We start from the raw sequence: 20,397 nt of genomic DNA on the forward strand, positions 1-20,397 counted from the left end.
TCGGTGGACCGCCGAACAGGACTACTACAACCATAAACGAGCACCAAGTTGCTTTTTGAGCAGAGAGCCACACATTTTTACACGACCAAAATTAATATGTCACAATAGCACGAAGAACTGAGCATAGAGCGTTGCATGCACGTTTTGCATAAAAATGAATCTGATCATAGAGCGAGAAAGAGGATGTACCGTGTTATGTATCACGCAAGTGAGAGAATACATGCACAATCCACATCAATCAATCCCACCAATTGTTTTCAGCTGTCCCTTCTTCCATTCTGATTCTGGTTGTCCTGATTCCTCAGACCCCATTCCTATTCCTAAACAACGTAATCCCCTGGGTAAACCCACCCTGGTTATCATTATAATAAGCCCTATTCACCCCATCAACCGTAACAGGAAACCTCGTCCCCACAGTATTCAAATTATAAATCGAAGTCCTCGTATTCGATCCCTCAATACTCGTGATCCGATTCTGACAAACCGATCCAGAACCTTGATTCGAGCACGTCGTGCTATAGTTATTGAAGAAAGAGTATAAACCTGCGCCGTAGACGAGGATATCGGTGGAGTCTTTGATCCGGAGTCCCCAGCCGTTTGCGGCGGGGATTGTGGCGCCTTGGTCGGTGACTGTGGCGTCGTTGAAGGAGGGGTCTGAGAGGGAGGAGACGGCGGGGAAGGGGTTGCGGGCGTTGGGGTTGGGTTGGTAGTAGGCTGTTTCGGTTTGGATTTGGCCGGCGAAGACGTTGCGGGCGTTGACGAATTGGTATTCGTAGCGGACGTGGCTGTAACAAAGAAGATTGTTAGTGTGATCTGAATAATGGACTAAGCGGTGATGCTGAATATGACTTACTGTTCAACACCTGTGCCTACCATCCACACGGGTCCTTGCGATTGATCGAGCAATCCACGACCAGTGTAAATTGTAATTTGAGTTAGGGCACGATCCTCAATATCGTGATCTGCGACCCAAAGCCAGACATTCTCAAGGTAGAGGCCTGTCGAGCCATTGGTAATGTGCATAGACAAGAAACCCGAAATGCAATCCTGGTCGATGCGTTCGGGTGTGACTTGCACAGTTGGCGTCTTTGGGCAATCGGCGACGAGAAGCTTCGAGCCCGCAAAGCCTCCAATACGAACATGCACGTCCCACAATCCGGTGGGGGCGCCGGCCGGTGCTACGAGGTTGTACTGAATCATGACCGCACCCTTCTGTTGGCCGAGTGTGCTGACGATGGTGTCACTCCATTCGATTGAGCCTTGCTCGCCTGGTCTACCGATTTGGACCACTGGTTGGGGATTGGTGATGTTGTTGAAAAAGCTTCCTGATGACATGATGACTGAGAAGGTCTCGCCGACAATCTTGGAGCCAGCGGGGATGTAGATTGTGTTGGAGACGATATAGTTTCCGTGATCGAGGTACAGGACTTTGTTCTGGCTTCGTGCGCTGTTGATGGCAGCCTGCAATGCTCGAGTATCATCTGTTCTGCCATCACCGCGGGCACCGGCAGTTCGGGCGCTCACGAAAGAAGAAAGTGGAAGGTTTTCGTACTGTGGCTTAGAGCGCTCATAGTACTTTCCATCGCTCTGAAGGAGCGCAGATGGACGAACGTTAGGAGTGAGCGATTGCTGCACCTCGGTAGGTCCAGTAGGGGTGTACGCATGGCCTTCGATGTAGCCAGCAATAGATTGAACATTGCCGACTCGGTTACCGTCTGGCCCGCGAATGGCGATCGGAACGTTGCTGAAGCGGACGTTCTCAACGACCAATCCGCCAGCAGTTGGTGGATTGGTGGTGCGAGTACGGCCAGTATTGATACCAATGCGGGTGTTGCTGATGCTGGAGTCCAGAAGAGTGAGGCTGCCAATGTTGAGCCCGTTGGGTGCTCCGTTGGTCATGTTAATACCCGTCGTGCAGTTGTTGATGTTAATGCTCTTGTAGGTCCAACCCCAATCCCAGATTTGGTTGATCGCAGTTACGCAATTCCTGAAAGTCAAGTTCCTGCTTGTAAATTGCTGGTTGCCCCAATTGGCACCGTAAAGGCCGCCGTTGAAGACGAGATCGTTCATGAAGCCTCCGCTTCCCTCTTCAATAAAGATACCCTGGTGCTGGGTACCCCTCTGGCTGTTCATGTTGAACACCAAGTTCTGGAGCGAGGTCGCTTGTGCAGTGGGCCAGTGCAAGCCAGTGATCGCGTTCGCAGCTGGAACAAGTGTGGTGTCGATAATCAGGTTACGGATCTGACGCCAGAAGACGTTCGTAGCACCGTATCCCAGACCATTGGCTCCATATTGGTTGCCATCAATAACACCGAGGCCGCCAGTGAAGGTGGTGGATGCGCGGATTGTTGGCATACATCCAGGCTTTGGGTTACCAATCATCTGAGTGTAGTAGTAGTCGATAATGGATGCGTTGACCATGTAAATACCGGTTGGGAAATAGACAACTGCCGGAGTTGTAGTAGAGGATCCACAAGCGCCAGGTGCGCAGCGATTGCCACTCGAGATGGCACTGTTGATGGCACGCGTATCGTCTGTTACTCCATCTCCCTTTGCACCAAAGTCCTTTACATTGCGGAACACCTGGTAGCCTGATGGGTTTGAGTTGAAAGCCGCAATGCCTTGATGGCGGGCGGCTTGCATCCAGTAGTCATCGCAACTGTTAGCTGCTGCCACAGCAAGAACATTCGCCGTCGCTGGTGCAGGCTTCCTCGAAGTATCCTGGGCTTGCTGAGGAGTGACACCATCATAATCCACGTAGTCGTCAAAGATCCGAAGGGCTTGGTCCACGATCTGCTGGACCGCCGGGATCTGGAGAAGTTGGGCTTGAACAACAGTGCTGCCAACGGCACTGAGTAAAGTAAGAGTATTGAATAAATGCATGATGAATGAATAGCGAAATGAATGAGAAGACCACCAACCTGTCCCGGCCTTATACAGGCGACAATGTGTCGAAGTCGAAGGTCACCAGCAACGGGCGGCTGACCACCTTGATATGAAGGTGGTCGCCGTTGCGTTCAGCCAGCCATGAGAAGTAAGCGACGGCCACGCTTTTCTTGCGTCTTGCAGATCCAACGGGAGGCGTAGTCTTGGAAAGACTTGTTGCCCATTACGGAAAGCAGACGACGCCATGTCAAGGCGTGTATAGGCGAGGCGGCGATGAGATTGGTCGGGCTATGAGTTGTCAAGACAGAAGGGAAATTAGCCATCGGCACCTCGGAAGATTCTTAGCAGGCGGTTGAAAGCTTCCGCAAAGTCAAGCGTCAGGTCTGGCGCGGGACGTGGCCGAGTGGATCCTTCACTCCTGTGGCGCCGTCCTTCCAGAATCGCGACCCCTCGTTGTGCATCACGCGTTTCCCACACTTGACATCGCGTGTCCGTCCATCATAAGGTGCAAAGTCATCCTGTCCAGCCATGTCAACCAGGTTCGAAAGCTAGTCATGCATCGCTGCAGAAACGAGATTTCCCCAGCCTTGGTTCTTGGTGTGCTCGGCGACATCTCGACCTGTTCTGCCGCCTGTGGCGTCGTTCGAGACTCCTGCATACATGCTCGGCAGCGTGAATACTTCCCGTTGCCACGCAGACACATCGTCAGGCGGCCATGCTGTAGACGTGCCCTGCAGTCGATAGTCTGATCGAGATACAATTGACCAGATTGGGCATGCCTCCGACTTGACGAGAGCTGTGGTCCCACGCACGCATGAAATAGTGTATAATCATTATGTCTCACTCATTGGTCTGCGATCTGTTCGCGTATGTGGTCCGCGGACAGCAAATATCGCTTGCAGACACAGCAGCGTTCAGGGCTCCATGTGGCAGTCGCGGGTTATACAGCTAGGCCATGAGTCCCAGCCAGACTGCCTCAACAGTCGTGTACTTGCTCCTGCCATGTATATGCAGTCTGGGAGTCTGTATGTAGCGCAGTGCCTCGCTACGTGTGAGCAATACTGTCTAGTGGTGAGGTTTTGGTATCTGCTCTGAGCATGTGGTGAGTGGAAGCCGAGACACGATGGCGATGAGAGGTATATGCGCTGTACATCACGAAGAGTGTCGTTTTTGCTGCATGCATGTCAACTGGTGTGAGCCTAAGTTCCACGAGTGTGTCGGTCGATAAGATACAGCTTTGACAGTGTCTCCAGTCTCGATTATCGATTCGAGGAGCAGAAGGACAAAGGCCCCATACACCTTGTAGCCCTATCCCTTCCACTCAGCACTTTGATAAGTGCTCCTCACCTTTCACAGCGATCCCCTCTTCCAAACCGGCGAGTCCCATCGAGGAAGGACAAAAGGCAGCTGGTCCGGGTCCTGATCAGGCCATACTCTCTTGATGAGCGCCAGGAACTCATCATAAAGTACTCGGTAGCCCTCCGGACTCAAATGGAGGCCGTCATGCAAATAACTTTGCAGAATCTCATTTTGTGGCATCTCCATCGCACCAGTAGGAATAGGATCCTCAACCGCACCACCCGCACGCGTGATCATAGTACTCCAGAGATCCAGAACCTGAACATTTGATTCTTGCCCAAGCTGCACGATCGCTCTCGCATAGTCTCTCGTCACAACGGCTTTGCGACGAATGACATCGCCATTGTTCGGCTTCCCAGCCTGATCAGCCGCAAGACCTTTCCGCTCATCCACGGGCGGAGGGGTGATGAGAATGATTCGAACACCTTCATGTCCTCTGACATCAGGATGTGCCAAAATCGCTTTCGTATTCTCGACATATTCGTCCAGAGGAATATGCTGTTGGGGTTCTCCAGGCGTATTCGGGAGTCGAGCATCATTTGCTCCGAACCAGACAGTCATGAAGCGCATACGGGTGCAAGACCGGGGCGGAATGACATGAGGTAGCACCTCAAGTGCTTGACGCGTGTTGTAGCCCGAGAAACCGCGATTGATGACATCTAGACGACGGACATATTCGTTCGCGAGCGCGGCTCCAAACGCGAAGCCGCGTTCTTGTGAGAAACTTTGCTGGGTGATGCTGTCTCCGAAGAGAAGGAACTGTTCTGTCTCGTACTGCGCTTGAACCATGGTTTCGTTATTTGAGGCTTTGCTGTACTTGATGTTGATGTTCATGATGAGGGCAGCGGATAAGAGGCGGAACAACCGCATCTCGGAAGGAAACACTAAGAGCGCTCGCGCTTGGCGTGGAAGATTGTCGGCAACAACGCTGCGAACAGACACGACAGCTGTTCAACACAATTGGGCTCGAATGCCACGAAATCTACATTACATCTCATAGGTGCTGTACATGACCATAACCTCCGAATCTTTCCGCCAATATTGCTAGGCCCCGAGACATGGACATGGTTAAGAGGTATGAAACTCTAAATGTATTTCGTTGGAACACTCCTCCCAGGGTATCTATGTATGCTACTTTCATTCACCTCGTTTCAAATGCATAACCTCTCTGCCTCTTAACAAAATGGTCAAGGATTGTGGTGGTGATCACCACGCGACCTTTGCAACAATGCTCTTGGGATATTTGCGAACGATGAATTTTCGTCCTTCGTCAAGCAGCAGGATGCCCATACCGAACGCCATGGGGAAAACCCAGTATTCCGCCGGGATCACAGACGTTTGCAGTACGCTGTGGAATTTGGGAATGTAAAGGAAGAAGATGGCGATGACGAGCGCAAAAGCGATGGCAGGCAACAGGAGCCAGTTCATGCGGTGCTGGAGAACCGAGAGCCGTCTGGTACGGATGGCGAACAGGTTGAACCTAGCAGGAGTATTAGCAATTATTGAGTGATGTCAAGTCAATCGTGTGGGCTTACCATTGCATAACAACCAGATTGACGAAGTAGACAGAGCTGGCTGTGTTGAGAATGTCCAGGTAAAGCTCTTGGCTCATACCAGCCGGAGGAACGCCAAAACCGAACCAGAGGGTAGAGAAAGAAATGCCTCTACGCTCGGCGTACCAGTAGGCCATCGCGAACGAGGTCACAGACATGATCACACCTAAGAAACCATATGCCTGGAAAATGAGCTTAGCATTGACGAGTCGATCCTTCTTGGCGTTACGTGGTGGTCGCATGAGCACGTCAGCTTCAGGAGCTTCATATGCCAGGGCTGTAGCTGCAGCGCAATCCGTACAGCAACAAATGATGATCATGAGGAAACTGCTCAGAATCTGCGGGAGACCAAACCAAACATTGGTCATGACAGGCCAGAATTCCGAGAACGAACCGGCCGGGAGGAGGTAGCAGATGGTCTTCTTGAGGTTGTCGAAAACAACACGTCCGTATCTGACAGCTTCGACGATTGCTGCAAAGGAATCGAGGAGGACCATGTCGGCAGCTTCAATCGCAATGTCACTTCCAGAGCCCATGGCGATACCGACATCAGCCTCCTTCAGCGAAGGGGCATCGTTGACTCCATCTCCGGTCATACCGACTGTGAGGTCACGTTGCTGTAGTTCTCGTACGATTTTCAACTTGTGCTCGGGAGTAGTGCGGGCGAAAACAATTTCGTCGTAAAGAGCAAGCTTGTCCCACATCGAATCGTCCAGAACCTCGACATCGGAGCCAGAGAGCACGATCGACTTGGTCTTCTTGAGCTCAGAACTGGATTTCTCTGACATTTGTTCAGGAATGCCAGCGCTATCCAGGTACCCTGCCTCAAATGATAGATGCGTCACGTCGTCAATATTCTTCGGTGTCGAGGTAATGATTCCACATTCGGCAGCAATGGCTTGAGCAGTAAGCTTGAAGTCGCCAGTGACCATAAAAACACGAATGCCGGCTCCGCGTAGAGTGCTCACGACTTCTGGGATCTCTGGTCGTGGAGGATCAACAATACCGACTAAGCCGCTGAGGACCAAGTCACCGGCGGCTCGCCCAAGAATATCACGTTCATACTCTCGAGGCTGTTCGACGGGATCGAATGGCAAGTCTTTGAGCGGCTTCTCAGCCAGCAAGATGACACGCTTTCCTTGCGATGACCAGAAATCCTTCATGCCTTCAAAGGTCCTTTTGTCCTGTTCCGTCATGCTCTTGACCGTGCCATCCACGTCGATATAGGAAGCGCACCGAGGAAGCAGGATATCGGGTGCGCCCTTGATCATGAGCAAGGGATTATCTGACGTCTCGCCCTTGGCAACATTGATTGCGAACTTGTTCTTGCTGTTGAAAGCGACCTTGAATATCGAGCGCCAGGACTCCCGAAGCTCAGACACACTTCTCATACCTTCCGCAAAACGGAGAATTGCAGAATCTGTGGCATCACCATTGATCTTGCGATCAGCAATGGGTAAGTCCATTGTGGAGGCGACGAACTCGGCATCGTTGCAGACGGCGCATGTGTTAGCTAGCTGCCGAAGTCCCTCGCATGTTTTGTATCGAGCTGGAGCATCATTTGCAGATATTGAGAGCTTGCCGACCAGAAAATCGGTGACAGTCATCACGTTCCTGGTAAGCGTGCCGGTTTTGTCAGAACAAATCACGTTCACCGCACCGAGCGTCTCGACCGTTTTCAAGCTCTTGCAGAGGACTTTATTGTTGCGCATGATGTTTGCAGTAATTGTCAATGATGCCGTGACCGCGATGGGAAGCCCTTCGGGAATGAAAGCGACTGCAACAGAGACGCAGCTAATGATCAGGTTGGCCACAGTAATCCAACCACGATGCTCTTTGTGCAGCCACCCAGCCCAGACGCCGATCACGACGAGGACCATTGTCACCATCAGACCGACGATGATTGCAACGAAGTACAAGATCTCCTTTTGCAGTGGAGTGAGTCCGGCTTTCGGCGTGCTCGTCAGCTTCGCAATGCGCCCGAAAATAGTCCTGTCTCCTGTCTCAACGATGAGGCCCCAAGCGCTGCCCGAGACACAGTGCGTGCCAGCAAGACCGATACAAGCAGTTTCGAGGTAGTTGTCGTCTGTGGAATCGACAGATGCGAGGAGCGGTACAGTTTCACCAGTCAGAATAGATCTGTCGAATCGCGCGTCGGACGAAACCTCCAAGAAGCGGACATCTGCTGGAAGCTTGTTACCAATTGTGATCTTCAGAATATCTCCAGGTACCACGTCTCTGCCGTCCACGCGCACCTGCTGCCCATCGCGAAGGATAATACAGTCTTCAGGCAGCATCTGGGTGATGGATGCCATGACACGAGAGGAGGAGAAGTCTTGCCAGAATGAGAATGCAGCTTGTGCCAGCCAGACTATGACAAGGACAATCGCCAAGGCAAGGTTGGCGATTGCTGGATTGGGCTCGCCAAGAGGTCTCCAGGCAATGAACACAAGTATAGCGGCCACGAAGAGTATAGCACCAAAGCCACCGAAGAGGTAACCCAAAGTCTTCCGAAACCATTGCGAAGCAGGTGGCGAGGGAACATTCCTGCCCACGGTCTTCAACTTCTGTACCGCATCAGATGACGAGAGACCTGCGCTTCGAGACGTTTCGAGGCGGCGTAGAAGCTCGTCTGGCGAGGACTTGTGGTAATCGATGTCTCCGATCTCAATCTGTGCGGCTTGCTTCTTGGTTTTGGGCTTTTTCTTTTCGGCGGCATTCGCGAGGCTTAATCTTCGCTTGTCTTCTTCGATGCCGAAGGAGAGAGTTCTGAACTGCGGTGGCAGGACAATGTTTGGATCTATGCTTCTTCGGTTCGTTCGTATTGATATGGAGGAGTCTCGCGATCTTGAGCGGACACGACTGCCACCACGACCTCTGTCGAAGTGTTGTTGCTGCGTACTGCTACGACGAAGTCGCACATCGTCAGCATACGTGATTCTGCCGCGATCCGCGCTCGGTGCGCGTTCGAGCCCGGCAGCAGTGTACGTATGCGCCTTGGGCAGGTCAGGCTCGGGCTCGGCCATTGCGTTGTTGATAATGCTGTGCGAATCGAACGATAGAGGAGGTGTGACGATGAAGGGAAGGGAAGAGAGAAGGGCAAGACGATATAGCAGAGACGAAAAGAGCTGCACGCAAAGCTCTACGCACCGAGCATAGCCACCGCCATGTGAACGCGAGGTTAGGCTCGGTAAGGCAGTCCTCCACGTGCCTTGTCCTCACGTTGACAAAGAGAAACGGCCTTTAGGTTGCCGCTTCGTAGACAGCAGGTTTATCAAATTAGCCTGCAACGGCGACGGCGATGTGACCTCGTGTGCGGAGGATGGCGAGTGCAGCCATGCACATCATCGTTGAGGCCCTGCAGTCGGCGGCACAAGGTCCCTGCACGCAAGAGCTATGGAATGCTGAGAGCTCGGCGCAGGCTGTGCAATGCAAAGTGCCCTCTGCGCGATTTCCGGTCATGCGCCAAAGGAAGCTGAGGGCTTTGTGTATGAGGCATTTTCAAGAGCTGGTCAGCGGCTAGTTAGCCCAGAAGCAGCAAATGGCGCGACACGATCCGCGTTTGACACGCACTCTTCTTCCACGCAGATCTGCATAGCAGAGCACATGCGACGTGGTGCAGCACGTACATTGACGCCTGCGAGACCTTGAGAACATATGGTCGCGTCAACTCTTCCACCATCGACAACCGCTCTGACGGCGAGGTGAGCACAAGGTCACTTATTCGTCCCGTCGTGGACCGGATTGAAGCCTGCCCAAGCTTTTCCTAGCCGAAAACTTAAATGCTAGATCCCTTGCATGTGAGACTTCGCAACAACCACACGTGGAGGAGTTGAAGAAATGCACGAAACTTGTTCTCATGCTCCGCGCCATTCATTTCCTGCTTCGGGCCGCCGTCGCATGGCCCTCGTGGGATAATAAGGCATCGGAATGTGGTGGTCGTACATGCAACACGGCGACTCCAGTGACATCCTTCTGGCTGGTCATTGGCTGCTCGTTTGGCGTGTCAGACGCTATGCAGCAAGGGAAGGGAAGCAGTGAAAGTCCAGGGTACGCTCGAACGTGACAGGAGGTCGTTATCATATATGTTTTCAAGTCAATGCTTCTGAGGCGCCTTATATGACTATCTTACTCCAGGCTCGCGGCCGACATTTGGTCCAGAGGCATTTCGATACACGATCCTTCGTGGGCATGAACTCCGCGGATGGAAGATGTCTGGAATCTGGCAGAGTCTGTTGGCAGAACTTCGAAGAGCATGGTTCGGACCCTGGGATATCCCGATCGACCACACATGGTTCCAAGGCGCCTTCCTTAGCGGAACTAAGGGAGCTCTGTAAGACCATGAGACCCATACGAGCATGTCCGATGACTATCGCGAGAACTCTGAGTTGGGATGCCAGGCTTCGCGGTAGGTAGACAATGCTGAGAATGCGCGATTTCAGCGAGCTTCAGTGAGGAAGTGTCGATCCAATATCGTCTCACTGCTGCACGGCGCGTGATGCGCGAAGACCAGTTGTCGCCGCAGCAAAATTTCTGCTGGGACAACGCAGCAGCTGCTGTGGTGAGGCATGTCTCCCAAGGTGAGATTGGCTGGTGGTTCGAGGTTCGTAGGACCTTCAGAGTTTGTCAAGCAGTTTCCGCTTCCGCCTCTCCAACAGCTCAACCTCGACTTCCTCTGCAGTAGGTAATTTCCATGCTATGCCGTCTCCAGCGTCGCCGGGCAGAGGTTCAAAGTCCCCGTCTGCAGCGTCGTCCTCGCCTTCGAGCGCCTCCAATGCCTCTTTCTCCCTCTGCGCTTCATGTTGTAACAACGTCACATCTTCTTCGTCCAGATTATAGCCATAGTACGCAGCATCGACACGCAACCTCAGGTCGTGTCTCGTCTCCTTGACTTCCTTCTCCGGTTTTGCCGTCGCAGCTTCGAACAATTCCTTGACACCAGGCAGTTCTCGCGCCCGGCCAAAATATCGATAACCCTTCCCACCTCCCTCGATCACTCTCCCTTCATCGTCAGTCATTTTGCCGCCTCCGCGCATGTAATTCGGCCCGCCTAGCTCTCGTATCCGCATCTCCCATTGCCATTTTTCCTTGAACAGCTTGTTCAGCTCGTCGTTGATGTCGCGGATTTGGAAGTCACTCAGAGCCGGGTCCTGGATCTTGGAGACTTTCCGACTGATCTCCTTGAGCACTTGCCCGCGCCATCGCTCACAGGTGGGAATGTGTTCTTGCTGAGAGATGGCTTTCGGTCGCTTCGTGCGGTTGATGTCGACGATGCCCAGATCTGCTGCCTGCTGCGCCCTAAAGCGGAACAGCATCGACTGCGACTTTTCAGCATTGCGCGCCATGGTTGCGAATGTGCGGAGTAGGTGAACCGTATGAAGGTGGAAGCTGCCGTGAAGCAGTGTAAAGTCTGCAATGCGGCTTGCTGACCTGACTCGTGCTTTCTTGGCGAATTCAGTACGCACCTGATCCCTGCCATCACCTCATCGCTCGCAGGCACCATGATATATAAATCATCCTACTGCACTTCTCACGCTCATACTGCTTCTTGAGGCCGCTTCAATGCAGTGCTGCTTCAAGTTCGAATTCCCATTGTGCCATTGAAAGCACCATGATCGCTCTTCACTCTGCTAGAAAGCGGACCCACCCAGTTGCCAGGTTCTACACGCGCATACGCACACTCTTCCCGATAGCACGACACGACGGAACGCGATCGACTGTCGGAAGCAAGACTCATGGAAAAAGTCATCGCATCAGCTCCGTCAGCTATCGAGTCCACAGTTGCTGCACGCCCTGCCACGCGGTCGACGACAAGAGGCAAAATTTCGAGATAGGCCAAGATAAACGATCTGCTACGCAGCAAAGGGACCTTATCTCACAGCGAGCGTCCGCTACTTCCTTCCACAATGGGTCAAGATAGGTCCACATGTCCCTCGCGTAGTCGAGAAAAGCTATACTCTATGCAACCCAAGGTCGTACATTGTTGCCCGGCCCGCCAGCACGGCGACGTTGGAGTTGCAATCGCATTGCGCGGCAGCGACTTTCCCATAGTATAAAATCGCTATGCGGTAGGTGTTTGAATTCCCTGTCTCAATCGCAAAAATGGCTGTCAAGAGTCTTGTTCCCGTTTTTTGTCTGGCTGCCTCTGTAGCTGCCAACGCTATTTCGAGATCTACAACCATTTCTTTTGATCATAACATTGTAGCTGAAGCGGGAGGAGTGCACAATGTGCAAATTACTTACAACAGTCCACTGGACGGAGAGCTATCACTTCACTACGGCTCTTGTGAATCGCAGACCACCGATGATTGTCATCATGAATTGGGCAGGACATCTGTCGGAACACACGCATTAGCACGACGACACGAAGCACATGCTGACCAAAGACCCACGAGATTTGTCTGGCTCCCGCCAAGCGACATCACGTCTGGAGGATGTCTTCATGCATTTTCGGGTGCAACGCTCGTCGGACGATCTTCCCCGGTCACTGTACAATCAAGGAAGCAGAAGAGATGGCTGGCAGTATGTTCTGACCCCTAGCATCGAGCATTTCTCGCCTGCTAATATGACCAGGCTGCCGATATTATGGATGCAGAGGGACCTTGGTTCGACGGCGTTGCATATTTGCAGGAGAAGGAGCCTGATGAGAGGTTCGTTGCAGCAGCAAAGTCGAAGACTATTGGCATTCTGGGTGGAGGTATGTCTGGCCTAATGACATCTCACCTACTGGAAAGCGTCGGCTTCCACAACTGGAAAATCATCGAAGCAAGTCAACGCATTGGCGGGCGTGTGCACACGAGCTATCTGAATGGCACCAAACCAAGTGACTATCAATATCAAGAGATGGGACCCATGCGATTCCCAGTCAGCATTACCTATGACGATCCTGCCGAGACCATTCAAATCAACGATCATCGCATGGTCTTCCAGCTTGCAGACGAGCTCAACAAGCAAAATGGGAACAAGTCCGAATATGCTGTGAATTTCATCCCATGGATCCAGTCGGCGGCAAACGACCCGTCGAGCACCTCAAGGCGTAGGCCGGATGGCACTGTTCCAGGAACGGCAGAAGTCGCAACCAACCCAGCATACTCCACCAACGCCAACTCCTCCTATTCGAATGCCACTGCAGTGACAGAAGCGGGAGCAGCTTACGATGAATGGATGGGCTTGGACAGAGAAGCGTTCCGCGCCATTGCAACTAATGTTTACCAAGCGCACAAATGGAGCGTAGAAAATGGATACTTCCATTTCAGCGAAGCCGGGTATCTCAACTACGCCCTCGGTCTCGACGCCAACATTACAGATCAGGTCGACGACATCGCAGATACTGATGCGGCCTGGGCATACGACTCCGTATATTTCTCTGCCACGGAATGGCGCACAATCGACCAGGGCCTCTCCCGTCTTCCCCACGCTTTCACTCCCGCCGTAGAAGGCCGCATCCAATACAACACCACCGTACAAGGCCTCTCATGGAACTCAGAAACCAAAAAAATGTCCGTCCAATACCGCAACAAAGACCTCTTCTCCCCAACCCCAGAATCCCAAGAATTCGACTACATCGTCGTCGCCGTCCCCTTCAGCAAAGTCCGCCTCTGGCGTCTCCCCTCCTACACCAACCTCCTCACCCGCGCCATTGCTCGACTAAACTACGACCCCTCCTGCAAAGTCGCCCTCCACTACAAAACCCGTTTCTGGGAACACCTCGAAAACCCGATCATCGGCGGCTGCGGCTCAACCAACATCCCCCAAATCAGCAGCATCTGCTACCCATCCTACAAAATCAACTCCACCGGTCCCGGCGTAATCCTCGGCTCCTACATCTCCGGCACAGGAGCCCGCTCCGTCGGCTCCATGACCGAAGAACAACACGTCGCACACGTGCAACGCGCCATGGTCGAAGTGCACGGCAAAATTGCCGCGGAACAATGGACGGGGAATTACGATAGGATTTGTTGGGAGCATGAAGAATTTCAAGCTGGAGCTTGGTGTGGGCCGATTGTAGGACAACAAGATCTTTATTTACCGGCTTATTTTCATACGGAGAAACATACGGTTTTTGTGGGCGAGCATACGAGTTATACGCACGCTTGGATTTTTTCGGCGTTGGATAGTGCTGTGAGGGGCACGACGCAGTTGTTGTTGGATATGGGGCTTGTGGATGAAGCGAAGGAGATTGTGAATTTTTGGATGGCGAGGTGGATTGATTTGTAGGAAGATCCAAGACAAATATATCATCAAAAGTATAGACGGTTGTTCAACTAGTGGAGCAAGACCTTGTCTGATATTTACTTCCCAGTAACATCCTCCACTTTCTCCGTGTTGTACACATCAGTCCCAGCACCTTTCGATCCACTGACCACCGAGCTCCTCCTCCTTGCAACTTCCCTCGCCTCCTCGGTATCCTCATACGGAATAAGCAATTCACCCTTCTTGCCATATCTTCTCGGCTGCTCTTTGGCCACTTTGACGACATCGAAGATACCCTGGAAGCCGTGCACCTTGTGGAAAATTTCGTCCATTTCTTCAAGAGAGCGGTACGCAGTTTCGGGGAAGAAGAAGTACACGCAAGGCACCATGAAAGCGTTGATGACGGCAAACACGGTGTAGGTGTTGTATTCAATGTTGGCGAAGGCAACGGGTGTGACCATGACGACCATGAACTAAGGAGAATTAGCCAGACCTTTGAAATAGGCAATTGGGAAATAATAACTCACGTTGAAGATCCAGTTCGCCGTTGTGCTGATAGCGTTCGCTGGCGCACGGATGTCAAGTGGTGTGATCTCAGCAGGATACAGCCATGTCATGCCTGCACAGTAGGAAAGTCGTTCGTCAGCACATCTTTCTCGCGTCCTTCTCCATCTCATACGATACTAACCGAGCCAACCGACAGCGAAGAAGCTGTTGAACACAAACAGAAATACGGCTGCAGCGATTCCTGCTTTTTGACTTCGAGGATCGTCGGAAGGTATGGACGTCGTTCCCGCGAGAACAGCCATTGATAAGGCTTGTCCGATGGCGCCGAAAAGCATCAACTTCCGACGACCCACTTTCTCGATGGTGAAGATGGCGATGATGGAAGCCAGGAAATACTCGGTACCGTTCAAAGCGGCCAGCAGTCGACTAAGGAAAGGCGAAAGGCCAATGGAGTTCTCGAAGATGGTGGCCGCGTAGTACGTGATAATCTGTGCATCAGTTAGAAGGCGCAGTGCTGATTAGACTTCTGTAACACTCACGTTTATACCTAGAAGGAACAAGTCAGACTCAAAGAACGGCAGTGAACCTCTTGGTCAGATGTGACTTACCAGAAATTTGCTGGAACATTTGATTGACGTACGCGAGAGCTGTACGATGGAAGTTTCTGTTGCGATTGAACTTGAAGCAGTCCATGAAGCTGCCTTGGGCCATCTCAAAGACAGTGTCTTTCACTGCCTTGAACTCAGCCTGGACCTTTGGATCATCTTCAGTCGTATCGTTGAGTGCGGTCAGCACCTCCAAGGCTTCAGCGTCTCTGCCTTTCAGAACAAGCCTAGAACAAGATGAGTTTTGAGACCATGAATTAGGTGAGCATCGACTTACCATCGAGGTGATTCAGGCAAACCTGGGATCAGCGCGACAATGAACAATGCTAATATGATCTGAAACGCGATTGCTGAGGACTGTTAGAACCACGATACAAGTGGAACATGTAGGTGTGTGAGCAGACTCACGGAAGCGCCACGATATGGTACTGGGCTCCAGGAAGCTGAATCCCAGATCGATCCAATACGAAAGCATGACACCGAATACGATGAGCGAACCCTCGATCATGACCATCTGGCCTCTTCGATGCGATTTGGAAGTCTCCGATTGCTACCTCGGCTTAACGATGTGCATGTGACATGTGCGAGGACTTCTGGGCTTCAGTATGCTTCCCAGTGATGCGACTTACCCACGTAGGAACAGTGGAAGTGTTCATGCCATTGCCAAATCCGGTGATCCATCTCGATGAGATGAGCTGTCCAAGTTCGAAAGACGAGGCTTGAAGGGCAGCGCCAACGATCATGATAGCGCTGCCAACCAGAATTGTCTTTTTACGACCAAGAAGATTTCCCAACCAGATGGTGGCCACAGCACCGAAGAAGCATCCTAGAGTGTATCCACCGACAGTAATACCTTGAATATTGGAGACTTCGCTGGCAGTTCGGCCTGTCCGTTCTGGATGTTGTGTATCGATCTCGGGAAAGTGGTCGAGGAAAGACGGCAAGGTCAACAACCCGCCTGCGCGCTAGAGCATCAATGCCGATTCAATTGTGGAGCCGTTCAGATCGATCGCATACCCATAACACCCTACCTTGGTGGTTAGTCTTGGCAAATCTGGAGTGAATGTGGAAGTGGCAAGGACTCACCTGGTCATAGCCAAACAGGGCGAAATCCACACCCGCCACGACGGCGATGGCGATGTTGAGGTGAAGGCCTCGCAGGCCGTAGAACTTCTTGCCCATCTTGCTCACTGATGAGTTTCGATGGAAGCCCACAATAAACCCCAGAAAAGAGCAAGACGAAGCTTAAGAGGAGGAAGATATCAACAAGCGTTTTAACCATCAGCAGTCAAGCCACGCGAAGAAGCAGTGCATACGAGCGCCGGCCTGCCCCATCGAGCAATCCGGGGTGGGTATGATGCAGGCGTTGCTGGTACGAAGTTACCCAAGTGGCAAGCGGAAGCACCAAGGGGCGTGCGCCAGACTTTTGCTGCTTCTCAATGGCTGCACGTCGTTAAGGTTGGGCGTGGAGATGCGGAGAATGACGGGGTGCGCACATGCACGGCATGGAAGGCCTCGTGGAAGCGCGTCACAGAAGCTGGATATGGGAGGCCGAAATTATGGCGGAAACAGCGTGAGACGCCTGACATTTCCTTCCACGTGTTTGTAGTTCGCGTAAGCGTCGTCCGCGACCTTTCGAGGCTGGTGGTTGTTATTTGCCTCGGCTTGAAGGAGCTGAACCCGCGAGTTCGCGTGTTGGAAACTGGCTGAAGGAGCCAAAGTAATAAGCGGAGAGTCCGGGGATAGCCAATAGCGTATTCTTCGGCTGTTGTTGTGCAGCACTTGTGTCACATAGGTCTCCTTCACCTGCTTCTTGCTTGTGCATCACGCATGCATAACATCAAGACCGCTCTTCTTGGGCATGCTACCGGACAGCACTTCGCCGGATGATATACCACCTCTGCCTTGCATCTCAGGCGTGAGAATCATGCATGCGGTTCCGATATACGTCCAGTGGCTGCGCCAGTCGTCCTTGTGTCGCCTCCGATTACTATCGTTGCTCCAAAGGCAACCGGTAGAAGTCTTCGTGAAGAGACGGCGTCGAGGAGGTCGAGAGATGTTGTTGTCCAAGAGTCCGAATCGCAGCAAGAACGTGCCCGGGCTGCCCAACTGCAGATTGGAAGTTGCTTGGGCGGACTTGCCGTTGCCAGTCGCTCCCCAGTCAGGCTCCAATAATGTTTACAGTCCAGGTCCGATGGATTGCATAACAGGCTCACATAGCCACAGGAGAATTGCGGCAGCCTGCAGCCCAGAAGACAAGCACAACCAACAACCAGTCAAATGAATTCTCCTATACACAAATTCCTGATGGAATTGATGCAGCCTACATGCACGCGCCAAGTAGTGCACATGGGAGCGTTATGACTCCACCGCGTCAACTTGCGCGACTGGGATGAAGCCAGGCAACGAGTGTCTAAACTTGGACAACTTGGCACAAAACCGCTCACTGAGCAGCGACATCCTGTGTTGACATATTACTGCAGCAACGTCGATATACACATAACATGAGCAACGAGACACACATAAAAAGTGCTCGAACAGCGCAACATCAAGTCCACCATGCCTACTCAGCAAACCAAGTACGATCACATCACCAGACCTTCTGCACTGCAACTGATTGCAGTTCCCATTTGCAACAACATCAGATTTATCCAAAGCCTCTTTCAATATAATGTCGGCGAGCGCGATCGCGAATCAGATCCAGTACCAAGACGCCTTCGCCAACAAGAAGCAGCAATATTCCAAGTCACTCGAAGGCGGTAGTACCTCCAAATCCGCAGAGCCCAAGTCCGACTTCAACATCGGCAAGACCAGTCTAGAAGACCCATTCAAGTTCGACGACTCAGGATATCTCTCCAACGCATGCTACGACAGCAACAGCAAGGGCAAAGACAAAACCAACACTGGTCAAGATGCTGTGGACGACGAGTCCATTTACAGCACACCTATCGGCAAAAGCAAAATCCCATCAGCAACAGCGTCTGGCTCGGCCGACACGCCGATTCCCTACAGCAACAACCCGACTGCTGACAACGACAATGTTGTCAAGAAGGATTGTGACTCCTCCTCGAAGCAGGTCGACGACTACGACAAAATCGTCAAAGTCATCCATGACCACATCACGAGGGAGTTGCCCGCATTGCCTCCACGGGAGCAGCAGCAGCAGCAGGAGTCGAAGCCGCAGTCGGTCGAGGGGCAGAGAGAGACGAAGACCTGCTGTTGCGGACACAAAGCGGCTGAGAAGTCCGCCTCCACCGATGAGAAGGAGAGCGCTGTTAGCGGAGTCGAAGAGTCCGTCGCCGAGGAGAAGGCCGTTGCCGTTGAGCCCGAAGACCAGTCCGAGGGAAAGGAGGAGAAGGATGAGGGAGATGATACTGTGATTGTTACTCCGAAAGGTGGGTAATTGCCTGACAGGTCATGTTTGCATGTGTTTGCTAACTAAACGTAGTAGTCGAGTCTGGCGCTGAGCCAGTGCAGACCGAGGCGAAGGTTGAGGAGGAGGCTGAGAAGGACACCAAGCCTGTTGAGAATGCTAAAGACGAAGTCACCGAGCAGAAGAAGGATGAAGTCAAGCCTGACGTAGTCGAGAAGTGAATGAGATTCAACATTTCATGCCCGAAATTCATCTCGTAGTTTGTCCACCTGTGCGCGCGATAATGAATAATGAAGCTATGAGAATGAGTGCATTCATCCTAAGTTGCATCTCCAAGTTCAATGCCAGCCCCCATTCCTTGTCGATGTCACCGTAATGAAAACATTGAGAAAATGAGAGTTACACATGCCTAGTGTGTACAGTGATTACAGCCATCTCTGGCGCTGCCACTCAAATTTACACTACAAACCTCGCTTGAACGCATCAACACACTTTTCTCAGCATTCTCTATGCAACCCTCACAACATCCCCCTCCTCCAACCCCGATTCGCCAACTCCTCAATCTCCTTCACCTCCACCGGCCCCTTAACACTCTCATCACTCAACCCCTCCACCACCGCCTCAGCAACCAAATCCGCCTTCAGCGGCTTCGCCCCACCAGCCCCCATCAACCAAGTCAAATTCCCTCCCGTCAAAGAATTCACAATAAAACCCCCATACGTAACCGCCGCCATCGGAATCGTGAACCCTCGACTCGAATCAAACAGAAATCCTGGCCTGAAAAATAAATTCCTCATCTTTGGAAAATTCGTTGCGATGGAATCCTCCGCTTCCCTCTTTGTCTTGATATATCTCGCAGGGAGAATGGGTGCACCAGCCGCAGCGGAAATATACGCGAAACTTTTCACTCCGGCTTCATTTGCTTCTCTTGCTAAGACGATTGCCGAGTCGCGATTCATGAGTTCGTAGGTGATTTGTCCGTCTTGTTCCCCGGGTTCAATGGCACTGCCTTTTTGCATGGGATTTATATTGGAGCCTTGTTTCGTGGGACTGAAAGCGCGGCGGAGGCCCGAGATGGGGGATTCTTTGCCTTGGAGGACGCCTTTGTAATCGGCTTCGAGGAGGATTCCCATGCTGTGGATTACGTAGTCGGCGGATTGGAGGTCGGATGCGTAGGTGGAGGGTTGGAGGATGTTGGCGCTGCGCCAAGTTACGGATTTGGACCAGGTTGGGGCGGTGGTGTGGGAGGAGACGGAGGGCCAGGAGGGTTCGCCGGAGCGGCTGTAGGGAGCTTAGTGTTAGCGATCTGGACGGGATGATAACTGAGCGTGGAGATGTGTGTACCTGATTGAGACGACGTCCCAGTCTCGAGCTACAGCAGCTTTACATATTCTGCTGCCGAGAAAGCCATTGCCGCCGCATACGACGAGCTTCTTCTTTGCTGCTGTGGTAGCCATTGGGAAAACCAATGGCTGATCCTCTCCTTCGTATTATCCTTTTCAATATTTTCACGATACCGACGTGTGCTCTCGGTTGGTGTGAGCGGAAGTGGGTGTCAGTCGATGATGAAGAGTGCGGGAGAAGGTGGGAGAAGATGTTGGAGAACGCGTCGACTTTCACGAGATGGTGAGAAGCTCTGGTCAAGCTCCAGCAGATCGTTTACATCATGCAGTGGACCTTATCTTAGCGCCATCTGCACATCAAATTTTGACAAGTGAAACTCAATATTTGACGGTGGTAGTGAGACGCTCTCATGAGCAAAGCACACCTCGGAAGCTTCATCTACTTCTACCCTTCTATCTTCTATCTAGTAAATTTCATGCTGTTGAATCTTGCACGTAAAACGCATGGGCAATCGGGTTCTTGAGCCGTGGGCAGCCATCGACGCCTGATGCCTGCGTCGGCCTGCAACTGCTCCAGA

General features: G+C 52.2%; 8 protein-coding genes across 8 annotated transcripts; 2 read left to right on the forward strand and 6 right to left on the reverse strand.

Annotated features, from left to right (window-relative positions):
• Positions 1 to 301: 301 nt before the first annotated feature.
• Positions 302 to 2,883, reverse strand: RHO25_009910 (uncharacterized protein; the record flags this gene model as incomplete). The annotated part of the gene is made up of 2 exons (XM_023601431.1): positions 302 to 785; positions 854 to 2,883. The coding sequence occupies 2 exons, from the start codon at positions 2,881 to 2,883 to the stop codon at positions 302 to 304; spliced, it is 2,514 nt and encodes an 837-aa protein (XP_023453198.1).
• A 1,353-nt stretch (positions 2,884 to 4,236) lies between these two features.
• Positions 4,237 to 5,079, reverse strand: RHO25_009911 (uncharacterized protein; the record flags this gene model as incomplete). Its single annotated transcript, XM_023601432.2, has 1 exon — positions 4,237 to 5,079. One exon carries the CDS (start codon positions 5,077 to 5,079, stop codon positions 4,237 to 4,239), a length of 843 nt encoding a protein of 280 aa, XP_023453199.1.
• A 372-nt stretch (positions 5,080 to 5,451) lies between these two features.
• Positions 5,452 to 8,824, reverse strand: RHO25_009912 (uncharacterized protein; the record flags this gene model as incomplete). Its single annotated transcript, XM_023601433.2, has 2 exons — positions 5,452 to 5,725; positions 5,781 to 8,824. The coding sequence occupies 2 exons, from the start codon at positions 8,822 to 8,824 to the stop codon at positions 5,452 to 5,454; spliced, it is 3,318 nt and encodes a 1,105-aa protein (XP_023453192.1).
• Positions 8,825 to 10,414: 1,590 nt separating this feature from the next.
• ISY1 (NineTeen Complex (NTC) component) lies at positions 10,415 to 11,143 on the reverse strand (the record flags this gene model as incomplete). Its single annotated transcript, XM_023601434.2, has 1 exon — positions 10,415 to 11,143. The coding sequence occupies one exon, from the start codon at positions 11,141 to 11,143 to the stop codon at positions 10,415 to 10,417; it is 729 nt and encodes a 242-aa protein (XP_023453193.1).
• A 1,240-nt stretch (positions 11,144 to 12,383) lies between these two features.
• On the forward strand, positions 12,384 to 14,015 carry RHO25_009914 (uncharacterized protein; the record flags this gene model as incomplete). Its single annotated transcript, XM_023601435.2, has 1 exon — positions 12,384 to 14,015. One exon carries the CDS (start codon positions 12,384 to 12,386, stop codon positions 14,013 to 14,015), a length of 1,632 nt encoding a protein of 543 aa, XP_023453584.2.
• A 74-nt stretch (positions 14,016 to 14,089) lies between these two features.
• Positions 14,090 to 16,285, reverse strand: RHO25_009915 (uncharacterized protein; the record flags this gene model as incomplete). Its single annotated transcript, XM_023601436.1, has 8 exons — positions 14,090 to 14,464; positions 14,519 to 14,610; positions 14,680 to 15,012; positions 15,107 to 15,330; positions 15,381 to 15,453; positions 15,512 to 15,653; positions 15,733 to 16,068; positions 16,121 to 16,285. 8 exons carry the CDS (start codon positions 16,283 to 16,285, stop codon positions 14,090 to 14,092), a joined length of 1,740 nt encoding a protein of 579 aa, XP_023453583.1.
• A 1,489-nt stretch (positions 16,286 to 17,774) lies between these two features.
• On the forward strand, positions 17,775 to 18,697 carry RHO25_009916 (uncharacterized protein; the record flags this gene model as incomplete). Its single annotated transcript, XM_023601437.1, has 2 exons — positions 17,775 to 18,498; positions 18,552 to 18,697. The coding sequence occupies 2 exons, from the start codon at positions 17,775 to 17,777 to the stop codon at positions 18,695 to 18,697; spliced, it is 870 nt and encodes a 289-aa protein (XP_023453582.1).
• Positions 18,698 to 18,994: 297 nt separating this feature from the next.
• On the reverse strand, positions 18,995 to 19,933 carry RHO25_009917 (uncharacterized protein; the record flags this gene model as incomplete). Its single annotated transcript, XM_023601438.2, has 2 exons — positions 18,995 to 19,757; positions 19,821 to 19,933. 2 exons carry the CDS (start codon positions 19,931 to 19,933, stop codon positions 18,995 to 18,997), a joined length of 876 nt encoding a protein of 291 aa, XP_023453581.1.
• Between the last annotated feature and the right edge of the window lie 464 nt (positions 19,934 to 20,397).

This window comes from Cercospora beticola, chromosome 6 (genome assembly GCF_033473495.1).
Source record: "Cercospora beticola chromosome 6, complete sequence".
Taxonomy (NCBI): Eukaryota; Fungi; Ascomycota; class Dothideomycetes; order Mycosphaerellales; family Mycosphaerellaceae; genus Cercospora; species Cercospora beticola.